This window comes from Uloborus diversus, chromosome 3, assembly GCF_026930045.1.
Source record: "Uloborus diversus isolate 005 chromosome 3, Udiv.v.3.1, whole genome shotgun sequence".
NCBI lineage: Eukaryota > Metazoa > Arthropoda > Arachnida > Araneae > Uloboridae > Uloborus > Uloborus diversus.
In genome coordinates, this window is record NC_072733.1 from 94,075,918 (window position 1) to 94,090,622 (window position 14,705).

Genomic DNA, 14,705 nt, shown 5'->3' on the forward strand with positions numbered 1-14,705 from the left:
TAAGGAGTGTAAATTTCGGCTCTTTATATCCTCATATTAATCTTAATAAGACACACTCATTAAACACCTAAAGCAAAATGCTACACTGTTGACTCTGTCTTTGGGAAATAAACTTTATATTAACTAGACCATTCACATGGTTTTAGTCCGGATATTGTTATCTGCAGAAATTTATGTTCCTCTAAATGTACAGAACATAGTTCTTCCTCAGTTTTTACACCTCTCATCTTGATTTTGAACTCTTTATACTTTTTGAAACTACATTTTTAGACTTCCTTTAAGCAAGTTTTTGTTAAAACGTCCATTCTATTTCTTAACATAACTACTGTATCAAAAATGCTTTTAAGACAATGGAAGGAAAAGCCATGATCAGCTGATATTCTAAAATCGAGTTTCTTTGATTACCTTGCCGTTTGATTTAAGGTCAATGGTGATAAAACTACCACTGAACTTGGATTTTCTCTGTAATTACCGTATCATAGGCACTTTATGAGCGTCTATGATACTGTGATATGGTTGGGACGTATTACAGGCACTTTATCACATGGTGCTTTAAGGTAAGTTTAAAATAGTTTTAAAAATTTCAATTTTTAAAAAAATGAGTGTTCTGGGAGAGGTTCTCTTCCTGTTTCAAAACCTTTCGATCGAAAGATGCGAAGTTTATCTTCAGTGTATTTTATTTCATGATAAAATAAAAGTTCGAATGGGGGTTTTAAATAAATACATTCCAAATCTGAAATAAATTGAGATTTGATTCTATAAATTTGTAACCGGGAGGTAAAGGGTCTACTAGTTTTTTTCATTTTAAAAGTAATGACTTAAAAAGTGCTGAAATTTAAAACATATATCCTGGAGACTTATGTTTTCATGACAGTGTACCCTTTATCATCCAGTTACATAATTTTGTTTCAAATATACTCCTAATATACATATAGCGACTTTATCCAAATGATATGTAGAACAAGTAATATGCCATTACCCATTTTGGAACTTCTTTTACGACAAGAAAATACGCTCCTTCTCCGATGACGCCCACACCAGCAACAATGAAAAGAATTCCTAAACTAATGCATGCCCTATAAAACAGTATATGTATTTTATATATATGCTACATAAGTTGTTTCTTTTTTTTTTCATAATGACAGAGGTCATCCACAGAGCTCTTCGCAGTTCTTTACATAATATTTTATCCTGTTTCAACTATTTTAAAGTAGCCTTTTTAGAGGGAACATTTTAACATACACTTTACGAACATGAGAGCAGTTATAAGAGCTTCATATAAATAGAGCTTGCTGAAATAAAATACTAGCATTTTATTTTATGATCATCACGAAAGTTTTAACAACTTTTTTTTTCTTACTAATACAGTAAAACCTGTGAAGTTGACCGCTTTTTTCACGCACGGAATTAGCCCTAATCATATAAATCAACCTTTGTAAGTTGACCACCTGTTTAAGTTAACCACTAAAGTAGTGCACCGCAAGTAGTCAACTTACAAAGGTTTCACTGTACTCTGTATTTCTTGTAATAACCAAAGGGCCCCCACCTTCTTTTAGTGATTTACACAAAAACTAACCAGCTTCACTATTGCGAAAGTTCTGTATCGCTGTGGATTATTTTCCAACATCACTCCGAGTTTTCACTGGTTTTGATCCGTTTCCAGTCAGAAAGAAGTATCTTTAACAAAGTTTTCTGAGTTCAAAGATTACTTGCTTCCTTTTCTTTTTTATTAAATGAGCAACAACACTCCTATTCTTTGGTACAAATGTTTTCCAAAATTTTATTAATCCATTGTTTAACTGAGAAATGGTTAATTAGTTTATGGCATTACCTTCATTAACCTTGAATTAAAAGTAATCTTGAGTAAACGCAGAAGCATGACCGTATGAGTGCAGATGTATTTCTTTTGCGAAGTTTTCAAAAAAAGAAAAAATTACGGATTTGATCAATAATTCTTTTCTATTTTATTTTTATGTTACTTAAATTTTTTATTAGTTCATTTATGAAATTATTTATTTTACTATTATTTATTTATTTGATTTATTATTTGTTTACTTATTTTCGTATTTATTTATTCATTCAGCTATTCCGTTATTTCAGTTAAGATTAGGTTTTGATGTTTCAATAGCATGGGGAAAACGCAAGTTTTAAAGTATTAGATAATTTAGAAAATAATTTTGGAATTTATGGCTGTCACAGTCTTTAAAATGTTAAGGAGAGATTTGAAATAAACATTTAACAATCAGCGTTTATTTTATTGTGAATATTTTATTGTCTTACTAACATTTTATTGAAATTATTTTTAAGATTTTGATTAGTGGCAGTTGAAAAACTATGATAACCAAAATGATAAGAAATGTATTTTTTTTTCTTTTTCTTTCTATACTATTGTTAAGTACAGGTACAAATTGAACAGTTCTACCAAACTTATTCAACTGTCATCAATAGCCTTTTATCGAAGATTTAAATGTATATCTCTTGTAGCAGACGAATATCAGTTATTTCACAAAATCTGGATTTTTTTTCAGTTCAATTAATAAACGTATATGAACAGCATGGGTCTGAATGTTTTAATAAAATAAGTCCTGAAATGTTTTAATAAAATAAGTAGGAAGATAAAGCTTATTCAGAATGAGGGTAATTAACATGTAACATAGTCACCTTCCACTTTTAGAAGCTGAAGAGAAATGATCAGAAAGTTTTTTAGTGTCTACACGGTATGTTTTAAGAACAACACTATCAAGCAAGAGATAAATAAATGCCTTTTCAACAAGAAAATAACCGTAAAAAAGCATTGTTATAAATGCAAAAATTCACAACAAAATGCAGGCACGTGATTCAGAGTTTCAAGGAGCCCTTTTTTCGATAAAGAAAAGTAAGCTCACAAACGTGAAATCATTCGACAAAAGCTATGAGGTGAAATGGTGGACAGATTAAATATCAGGAACAGTTAATAAATAGCTAGTCAGAGGCGATTTCACAATAATTATTTGATAAAACACAAAAGTGATGTTCGTAGGCGTTTAGGCATTTATCCCATTGTGACATTGTGACACCACTCGCATAATGTCGTGTTCGTAGAAGTCCTTCGACTGCTGTTTGAAAAAATTGCTCACGCACTCTTTGACTTCATTGTCTGTTTGATATTGGTTTCCTCGCAGTATTTTTTTGAGTTCACCGAAGATGTACAAGTTACATAGGGACAGATCTGGACCGTAGGGAAGGAGGGTTGCTACATCAAAAAAAAATCAATATTTTCTACACTAGTGCCTGCAAGGTACTACTTTCGATCGTTCTTGTCAATTTCCTGGAGCATGAAGCAGCGGTCATTGCTCAGCGGAATGATGAAACTTAATCGAAGCTCAGAAATGCAATCAAATCTAAACTTACATGTAAAGTTTCTCGTGTAGTCCCCTGTTGCAGGACAACACTTGACCATACACAGCCAAGGCAACAAAAAATTGTCTTCAGAAGTTCAAGTCTTCAGAGTTGTTGTCCTCAGTGTTCAAGTTGGAAATCTTCAGCCAACCACCCTATAGTCCAGATCTCTCTATATGCGACTTCCACAGGCCTAACGAGAGGTCATGTCGGCCTAGTCGGAAACTAGGAAGATAGACCTTGAGGGGGGGCGCGGTGACATACTGACGCAAATGAAGGAAAAAAAAAGAAGGAAAATCAAAGAAAAAAAGGGGGGGATAAAAACAAAAACTCTGAAAAGCGAAAACGTAATGAAGAAAATTTTCTTTTATTCCGAGTGTTCGCAAATACAGATATTCTGTACTCACTAATTATAGAGCGGGTGAAAGTGTAGTGAAGTAAACGTCGATCCTTCCGTGCATGCAACCTTTTGCATATGTTTGTAAAATAGATTTTCAACCTCCCCCCTCTCCAAAGAAGAACGATTAGAAGAAAACATGAGAGGGTGTTAAATTGAGAATTGCGAATAGTATTACTGACGTCAGTAGCATGTTTTTACTCTTAGGGGCCTGTCTAAATATTTTTGCCCATCTCCCTGTCTTATCACTCTAAAATATAACCTGCAATAGTTTTAGAAATGAATTTTTCATAACTTTGATCGTTAATAAAAGAAAGCAAGATAGAAGATTCTTGAAAGGCTTGTCTTCATACTTTAAACGTAAAAGCATTGTAAAAGTAATTTTATTTAAAAACTATTTTGGATTGTTTTTCATCTTACATGGAAAACGAAGGTTAATTACTTATAAAATACTCCCCGTTCATCAAACACTCTTATTTCAGGATTGATTGTCAACTAGCGCTCCTAAAGTATTGTTTTCATTTTTAATTAATTAGCAAGCAATGTTCATGAACTAAAATTGTGATTGTTTGTAAAAATGTACTCTTTTAATATTTGCTGTTGCGGCACTTAAAATATCGTTAATTTTTTTCTAGTAAGCAGTTTTGATTTTTTTTCTTCTTTTTTTAATACTTTGTTTGGGGGGGGGGGGCTGTGACAAAACTGACTAGAGGACCGTTTTGGCTCTCTGCAGCCGGACTTCCACACCTTCGATGAACTCAAAAAAAAAAAAAAAAAACACTGCAGAGACACCAGTTTTAAACGGATGATGAAGTTAAGGAGTGGATGCGTTGTTGGTTCTATCAGCAAACAAAGGATTTCTATGAGCACGGCATTATGCGTCTGGTCGCATACTTACTGTTTTAAATAATTACTGTGTTCACAATGAGATAAAGGTCTAAGCGCCTACGGACAATACTTTTGAATTTTATTAAATAATTACAGTGAAATTGACTCTGACTCGTTGTTAATTGACTGGTTCTAATAGTAAAACATAGCAGATTAACTACGACAAAATGAAACCCAGAGGCAAAGTTAATTGCATAATCCCAGTCAAGATAAAACCGCTAAGCAATAAATATCCCAAATAATCCTACAAACAACAAATTTCGCCTTTTGTAACTGAAACGACTAATTTAGAAATTAAACCAGTAGTTAATAAATTTGAAATTAACTTCAGTATGCAATTTCCAGTGAACAGAAACAGCTTATTTGCTCTTATGTGGCATTCTTGAACGCCACTCATCCCTCACAATGGATTGGAAGAGACGAACCTGTGATCTGGCCTCCTCCTTCACCGGACCTACTTCTACTAGACTTATTCTTTTGAGGGAGCATGAAAACTATGGTAATATAACAAATGTGAAACTCTCGATATCGTTTATCCGCTTTTCCGGCACATGTTGAAGTCTAATTTTATTCTTTTCTTAACTACACTGGAACCCCCTTTTTTATTTTATTTATTTATTCATTTTTAGGAAATGAATTTTATTGCAGTTAGAACAATGGATTTAGTGACTGTTCCAAGTAGTTCTTAATAAGTATCAATTTAAAATATTTAAGAGTTTCCTGTTAACAGAGTAGTATTGAATTAATGGATTTGATTTTTTGTGTAATATATAAAAGAAATTAGCAGAAAATTAAAATTTAAAGGTAAAAAGTTTCCCGCTACCTTAATTTGGCTGAGCATAGCCACCTATTCACAGCCGCTACTTCACAGGTGTACCACTACTGCACCCAGCAGGAGCTTTTGCATGTTGTCTATTTGTAACATGTCCCTTAAAATCTGAAATACTTCCGAACTAAACAATTTGTCAGAAGTGACTTATTGAGTACCTCCGGACAATATTTGCTTTTATTATTGAGCAAATTTTTTATTTCACAGTTTTCTGTTTTGATAATTAAAGTGAGGAAATTCAGTTGGGTGCATTTCAAGTAGTTCGCTTACGATTTTAGTTAATAAAGATATTTTTTTTAAAAAGAGACTGCCTCCAGATATATTAATGTTCTTTCGTAACCAAGTTAAATTTCTGACAAAAAGATCTCTAAGTTAAATAAATACATTAATACATTTGTGCAAAAAAAAGTAAAATAAAAAATAACAACGTGAAATAGCAAGAATTACAGGACATCAATAAGCTCATGTTTCTTTTGCATTGAAAAAGGCATTTCTTGAAACGCCGAAACACATGTCTGCAGTAATCTGCAATTTATGCTATTTGACATTGTTCTTACTTATTTTACTACAAATTCTCTGTTTAATAATATTTTAGAATATCTGAAACTAAATCTTAAAATTATTCGTTCATTAAAATTTTTCTTAATTATAAGGTTTTAGAAAAAGAATCTTTGTTCTTGACTGGGCTGACAACAAGCTATTCACAAACGCTATCCCACTACTACACCGTGCGGGAACTTTCGCTTGCTGCGTTTCAATTTCTTATACACATTTTTTTTTTTTTGAATTCAAAGAAATTGTTGGCGCAATCTATAGTTAAAAATCATTACGGTGCGACTCAAAAGTTTAGAGAAAGAGCAAATTCACACAGTTTTCGAAATCTATTTATTCAATTTTCCTAAGACTACTTTAGTCTAAGGTGCTATGCATACTATATAATATTTATAGCAATGAAAAGTTGACTTGTGCATTTTACAAGTTTTTACATTGTAACAAAAAATTAACATTGTCTCAAAAGTTTAGACACTAACGAAATAAAAATTAAATAAAACAGTTTTAAAACCCACTTGTGCATCCATTCTTCTTTATTAGTTCATAAATACTAGTTTCCATCGAAGAAACTAAATCTTGCATGGTTTAGGGCTCAATTTCGTACCATACTTCCTCAATAGATCTCTTAAGTTCCGATACAGAAGTATATTGTCTACCATTGCTGTAAACTTTGCGACACATGATGCCCCAAAGATTCTCTATAGGGTTGAAGTCTGGGCTACACGCTGGCCAATTGAAAACTTTTATATTATTTGAATTTAACCAAGATTTTGTGTTTCCTACAGTGTGAATCGAAGCATTGTTTTGCTGAAATTCCCACTGAGGGCCCCCTATAAGCTCAGCAAATGGTAGGAGATTATCCTCTAGTGTCTTAGTGTAATGCTGTGATGTTTGGCGACCACTGGTAAAGGTCAAAGACACTTGTCCATTGTAGCAAAACGCTGCCCAAACCGGCTAAAAAAACATCTGGGTTCCTTCCGTAAGTCATGCCAGTACGATGTCCAGCCATCTGGACCATCCAGATTACACTTTTTTTGTCACTAAATATTACTGATATCCATTTCGATCCATATGACATATGATTTTGAGCCCACAGCATTCGTTGTGATTTATGATGTGGCTTTAGAGCTGGTTTCTTTTGCATTTTTCGGTGAACCATTGTCCCTGTTTCCAAAATTCGTCTACGAATCGTATCCTTTGATACCGAAAGCCCCAAGGAGCTTTGAACTTCACGAACAGTCATTTGTTGGGTACTTGCTAGTCTTTGGATCTGACGATCATCCCGTTTATTCGTCACACGCAGCCTCCCAGATCTGCGTTTTGCTTTATAATTGCAGTGACTTGATAAAACTCGATAAATAGATTTCTTTGATCTATTAATAATAGCCGAAATTTCAGGAACAAGCTTACCTTCAGCTTTCAACTGCCAAATCTTAGTTACCTCATCCGCTTTAATCTGCTCAGCTCGCGGCATCTTGACTACCAAGTGTTATCGTTGGCAGACCTTAAGTGCAAGAGGTCTGTGATGTCATCTCTTTTAAATTTGCATATACGAAAAAAAAATTCACAGAAACTCGTAATAGATTCTAAACTTTTGCAACAAGCAAATTTCTATTTTTATCCAAAACAGTATTGTTAAAGCATATCAAACAATTGTATTTTGGTTATAGTATTTCAGAAGAGTTTTTGAATATGTTTGCAGACTTTTATATTTCTACTATCGCAATTCTAAATTCTACAGCTGAAGAACGTCAATGTCTAAACTTTTGCATCGCAGTGTACAATATTTATGTCATTGTTTCGTTAATTTATCGGAAACCGGAAAATGTATAATAGGCGGTTAAGAAGAATTACGGATATAAGGGAGGTGCGATCGCCTTCTCCTTGAGCCGAGATGCAGGAACTCTTCCTCGGCATATTTCTGATACAAAAGTTCCAAAAAAGTACTTTTAGAGGATTCTAAATAATGTTACAAAAAAGAGTCGTCCCCCGAAATATTTTCAGAATTGTAGTCTTGAGAACAAGATTGCATTACAATCTCTTAATACTTTAGTGATAGGGATCGGAACTTTGTATAGGAAGTTTTTCAAAGCTCCAAAAATTAAATTTTAGACGATTTTAGATGATATTAGATGTGGTTCGGGTGCTCTCTCTGAAACATTTTTTTTAAACTGAATTCCAAAAAAAAAAGCAATGATTTAACTACATTGATGATGTTAGGGTAAGGGATGGGGTTTAGTACACAGTACACTCCTCCGGAATTTAATTAGAAATGGAAGTTCCAAAAAGAAATACAAGAATTTGAGACAATCTTTTATGATGTTAGGGGTTGGGAGCGTATAAGGGGAAAAGTATCTGAAATCAGTCGCATCCTCTTTGAATATTTCCTGGATTCGTCCTTGTAGGCGGTCATTCAAATGTACACTTGATAAATATTTTACATAGTTCTGTGGTAAGTAAAGAGGATTAAAAAAATAAGGGCCTTTCAAAGAGGGAGTGAGTGGTACAATCGCCCCGGGCGCCTAGGTATGATATGGCGCCACAAATGACTAAGCTTTTGCTGCATTGCAATTAATTATTATTTTTATGTTATTCCTCTTGAAAAATAGTGCTTAAAATGCTAACGCGTAGCATTTAATTCCTGTCTTTTATGATACTCATGGATTTCAGACTGCATGTTCATTCATGTAATAACTAATATAAAAACGTTGGGTCCTTTTCCATTATACGTTCACCATTATCTGCGTGGCGAGAGGCAGAAAATATTCACTTCTGGCGCCGTTTACCTCTTACGACGGATTGTTCATCATAGTTTCATTAAACACTTGTTTCAAGAAAATATTGAACTTAACAGATCTTGGAAATATAGTATAAATCATGTCAAACAAATCAACAGTTAAACTTTTTCGTCAGTTATTTCCTTTGGATACAATCACACGGTTCTTAAAAAAAAAAAGAACGTTGCAATCTGACAGTAATACGGTAGTATGCAGGTAAAGGGCAGTAACTGCATTTTTTTTCTTTTTTTTTGGAATTTCAGTCATCTATTGTACGTTAACTTTATTGTACAAGCTTGCCTCTTTGGTTCCCGCTCAAAAAATAAAAAATGCTCAAAAAAAGTCTAACTCCAACATTTCTTCATTAATAGCATTGAATCCAAAACGCGTTTCTTCAAATGTTTCGAAAACTTATTTCCGTGGATACTGCCGTTTACCTGGCCACGGCAAAATACTAGCGTTTCAATACATATTTTTCCATTAAAATACTTTGTGTAAATGTATACATTTTTAAAATATTTACAAATCATTTTATGGTTAATTTTTGATTGCATTAATTAGTGAAAATTAAGTTAAACTTTTGAATAAAAAAATAATTTCAGATTTAAAAGAAAATATTTACTTGATCTCTCTTGATAGAGACAGGGTCCTATAAGGAGATCCAAAGTATCGCCAAATAACTACGAGGGATGATAATAAATCAAGAATACAATCAGCCTGCAAATGAAGCGTCAATACATGAGAGTGTATATATTGCACATAAAAACGAAATTTCTGCTTCTCATGTTATTGTATGAAAATATATATGATACTGATGATTATGAAAATATTTACTTTAACTTTAATTTCAAAACTTATAGCTTTTCAGAAAAATAGTTTACTTTCGGAAATTAGCGTTCTTCTGGAATTACAAGTCTTCTGGAGTCGGATGAAACAAATATTACTTTTTTTTCTTACTTTTGCCAATGAGTTTTCAAATGGCGCAAAAAAAAATGCTTAAATCGTCTTGTTTGGTTGCATAATAGTTGGAATAGCGATAAAAAGTTAATGAAAGAAACTTAAGTTGCCCCACTATTGGGTCAGTTCTATTGTTATAGTTCTTAATGCATGAGTTATATAAGCCTGCAAGTTTACTTTGTATCAACCCACATAAAGAAAAAAAATATTCTAATTGTAATTGACAAATTTATGTTCATATATGCTTCGTTTTTCAATCACTTAACAAAAGTTTTTTAAAAGTTGACAATCCGGACACTTATATCAAACTAACATTACCCACACGGCAATGCCCGTGCTAAGAATTTAAAGGAAGTCTCTTGAATAAATGAAAGTTATTCTTTGTGGTGTTGGAGTACTTTGTTGTGTGGCTTACAGCATTATATAGAGTTTTGATTCTTCAGTTTCTTTTATTTGAATATATGCACTGAGATGACAAAACTCATGCGATAGCAGTATAAAAATATACAGATGGAAATAGCATGGCATATAAAATAAATGTGTGGGCAGTTCATTGATAAGGTTTTTCATTTGACTGAAATGTTCAATGGTTTAATGTGAAAAGGTTCCTTACCTAAGTATGGCTATACGAAATGAATTAACAGACTTTCCACCCCGATTGTGTGTTGGAATTAGAAGCAGAAATTCCATTCCAGAATTCGTTGAGGAATTCAACATTCTAAGATTTTCAAGGTCAAAAGAGTGCCGAAAATACTTAATTTCAATGATAACCTTCAACATGGACAACGTAGTGGCCAACCACCTGCAGTTAATGAATGAGATTAATTACGTGAGTGTATTGTCACTCGAAGGATTTCAAATAATCGCAAGTCTTGAACAGCGTTGTCGTAGTTAGATGTGAAAGAACTAATTAAAATTGTTGAAGTACACAACACTGTAGTTCAGATTTTTTAAAAATCACCGACAAAAGATTCTGAAATGTTCGAAAAGTTTCTGAAAATGACACAGTGGATTCCGTAATACTCAGGAACGTTTTTTGAAATTACAGAGAGAGGATTCCAAAATACTCAAAAACGTTTCTGGAAATGACAGAAAAAGGATTCCGAAATACACACAGAAACGTTTTTGAAAGTTTCATGAACTGCAGTTGCGCCATACATTCAGAAACGTTTAATGACTTGCTTTACAAAGACCTTTACCTGGCTTTTAATAAATTGACTCAGAAGAAATACTTCCGAAATTAAAGCTGAACATGCTATTTATATTGTACAACTTAATCTTGGTCTATGAACTAAAAATCAGTTCTTATAAAATTTGCATTTTTAAAATTAAATTTCAAAAATACTCACTGCAAATGCGAAAGTGGCTGGACTATGCCTCAATTTTGCAAAAACTATAAATAAAAGAAATAACTATTATATTTTTTATATACTTTTAACTAATGGTTTCAGCAAATTGATTACATTTATCATAGTTTCTGTAGCAGCACAAAAAACATTATGATATCCATGAAATATTTTTGATATATATATATATATATATATATATATATATATATATATATATATATATAATTTTAAGACATAATAAAGCCTCTCATACCGTGCTTAAGTATTTATGTTACCCCTGTAGGCTTTTCCATTTTATACTAAAAATGACTTGATTGATTATATTTAATGTGCTAATTAGAACATACAAATTTTAAGAAATTGAAGAAATATATACTCACTGGCCAATGAATTAGAAACCTTTGAGAGAAAGTTCTTGCCTTCCTCGCTCTGTGCAAGGGTTTGGAGGTATCGTGATATGGAACATGTTCTACTAGCATAGAAGTGGTACCCTAGTGTTCCTTGAGGGTAAATAAACAGCAATGCGCAGGGGCGTGCACGGGGGGAGAATGGACACCTGTTGGTCCGAGTCCGAGCCTGAAGGGGGCCAAAAATTTTTAAAACGAGAGTGAATTTTTTTAGGGGTAGGTAGCCCGGTAAAAGTCATTTGTGACGAGCCCCAAAATTTCTGCGCACGCCCCTGGCCATACGATACCTAGATATACTGGCAGATCAAGTGCACCCTGCAATGTGGCATTTTTATCCTGATGGCGACGGATATTTCATGGACGATAATGCAACTATACATCGTGCCAGAAGTGTAGATTGATAAAGAGTCATTCCATGTCAAGTGACCTAGGGGTCCCCACTCGACCATCTTCGATTTGGATGAAATTTCAAACGTAATTTCAAAAATCACTTTTCTGTGTTAAAATTTTGCATAAAGTAAAAGCTAATAATGTGTGCTTTTTGAACCCACAAGATTAATTTATGGAAATACAAAACTAATTGACAGATTTTCTGAAGAATTAAGAATAATTCTTTTGCCTAGTTTTAAACTTCCTCTCCTCTTAAAGTCATTGACTTACTGCCACTAGTGCAAAGGCGTCATCAGTCCCCGGTCCCCGCTAGAAAGGGCCCCAAAATGTTCCCACAACATATACGATATAAAACATTTTGGGAAAAAAAAACTATTTTTAACTAAGGGTGTGTCGTTCATGAACGAACGGGTCAAAAAGAAAGCATCCTTAAAATAAACGGATCCGTTCGTTCACCTAAAAAATGAACGATCGTTCTTTTAAACGGTGAGCAGTTTGGAAGCTTGCATTGATGCACTTGTGATACAATTGCATTTTCTTTTCTTGAAATACATTCATCTTCAAATTTTTAACTCGTTAATCAATCTCAAATTTCATTTTTCTCTGTGCAGTACAATATATTCAGTTCGGGCCATTTTAATTTCTGCTTTATTCATCATTTTTCTTTAACTGTTGCAGTTCTTCATTTGCAATTTTCCCATGTATCCATTAGTAATGTTTTGTGTAACGTGTTTGGTCTTTCTCACACTTTCTGCCGATAAAATTATTTCTAAAAGTACCTTTAATCACTTTCTGATGATCCCTTTGTCTTTTATAACGTCCCTCCTATCAACTGCCATTATATTGATTTGATTTTTAACTTGCTTGGCGACTTCGAAGTCGCTTAGTTTTACATTCCATTTCCACTATCCAGAGGTTTTAAATAAGGATTACTACTATCTAATTTTTACCCCATAAACTGTTGTGTGTGTGTTTCTTTTTTTTTCTGTTCTCATTAATACTGTGAAATAATTTTGAAGCACCCTAAAATAAGGTGTCTTTTTTTATTTTTTTAATTAAATTATCCGGTACTCCAGCTGAAGTACCAATTTATTTGTTTGTTACTCTTTTCATTATACCTATTGGTAATACTGTAGGTATTATACAGTAGTGTAACTGGAAAAAAAATTGAAGTACCGCACCTCTTTCTTTTGGGTAGATGTCATGGTAGACAGATGTTTGTTTTCGGGTCAAAAAAGGTCAGTTTCGACAACTTACGTCAGTTTTTATGCAAAGAGCAGACGTTTTATGATTATAATACTTTTGTTCATTTCATGTTTTTTAAGGTACGTAGTTTTAATAAGCATTTTTTTTATTATCGTGTTTAATATTGTAGTCTGTTTCTTTCATTTTGTTTTCTTTTTTATAGTTCTCTCTTATTTATTTCGTGATTTACATTTTTTTAAAAATATTACCTAAAGTACAGATTAAAAAATATTTTTTTGTTTTATTTTCACCCGTGACCATAGTACGCTCAGGGATATATTTCTATTTAGAATTCACTTTTTCACGTAAGTTCATTTTTGCAAATTTTGTATCGTAACAAACTGTTTTTTTTTTAATATATAGTAAAATTTAATAACTTAATTTTGTGACGTGCTGAAATGGAACCTGCGATTTTCGGAATGGAAAGCAAATCTTGCTATTCGGAAACTGAGAAATATCTTACAAAATGAACTTTAATTGCTATATACATCTAAACCTAAATAAAGTTTTTTTTTTTTTATTCATTTTTCATAGCCACATTTTCTTACTATTAGATTATTTTAGTTATTTTTCGTTCGAAGAATATTGCTGATCTAATGAAACATTTCGAAGGTACGTGAGTATCTCTTGCAGAGATATCACTTGTAACTTTTTAAATGAACGAAGTCGTTCATATGAACGGATTAAAAGAAAGAACGATCCTCTGATGAACGGATTATCAAAAAGAACGACACTGCCCACCTATAGTTCTAACCTGGAAATCCAACAAAATATGGTATTTTGTATTCCATAAACAATCATTTCTTCAGAATAAAACTTTGCCCAAGTATTAATACACACAAAAATTAGTAAAAATCATAATACGGAAAATGTTCGCTTTAACAACTATATATTCACGAAATATTTTTCGATTTTATTCTCGCAAATGGTAAACTAACTGATTCATATTTATGAATCTCGACCAGTTAAGTCAGCTGTTTTGACCACAAAATATTCTCCACAAGCTGTTTAGTCCACTACGCACATTGCAATTTCTAATAAATTATTTTTGATAAATAATTTTATTTGTTTTAATTTATAATCGTGTGAGACTATTGGGGTTTACTACTTAACCCGAAGAAAAAATTGAAAACCCTTTGCCGATAATACAGTTTAATCAAACACGAAATTCACGGGTCAAAGTAAGCGAAAAGAAAACTATAGGGCAGAGGGTCCGAAAAAATATTGCTTGCCCCTAGACCCCAAAAAGCATTAGTTGGACCCTGTTAACAGGATCTATCGGCTTTTAAAACAAACTAAAACTAAGCAAGTTTGTGCGCAACAACCTTGCTCTCACACCCTCTTTGGATAACCTCCGATGTAGCTCAAATTTAAAAAAAAAATGCTTTTGAAAATGTTTGAATCTTTTGAATAGGAAATGTACCCATTCTAAGAAATCTTTTTTAAAACATTGCACAAAATGTGTTTCAGAACATGTGCATTCAGAACATGAACTATATGCGCAATCGGTTTTCATAGTCAAGAGTCACGTGTCTG

General features: G+C 32.8%; 1 protein-coding gene across 4 annotated transcripts in view; it reads right to left on the reverse strand.

Annotated features, from left to right (window-relative positions):
• Positions 1-14,705, reverse strand: part of LOC129219294 (transmembrane protein 163-like) — a 128,343-nt gene that overhangs the window by 11,397 nt on the left and 102,241 nt on the right. For all 4 annotated transcript variants that reach the window (XM_054853635.1, XM_054853636.1, XM_054853634.1 and 1 more), the window contains 3 exons: positions 11,128-11,171; positions 9,444-9,538; positions 980-1,076 (listed from right to left, as the gene is read on the reverse strand). In XM_054853635.1, the coding sequence (XP_054709610.1) occupies positions 980-1,076; positions 9,444-9,538; positions 11,128-11,171 (236 nt within the window). The remainder of the gene's footprint in view (positions 1-979; positions 1,077-9,443; positions 9,539-11,127; positions 11,172-14,705) is intronic.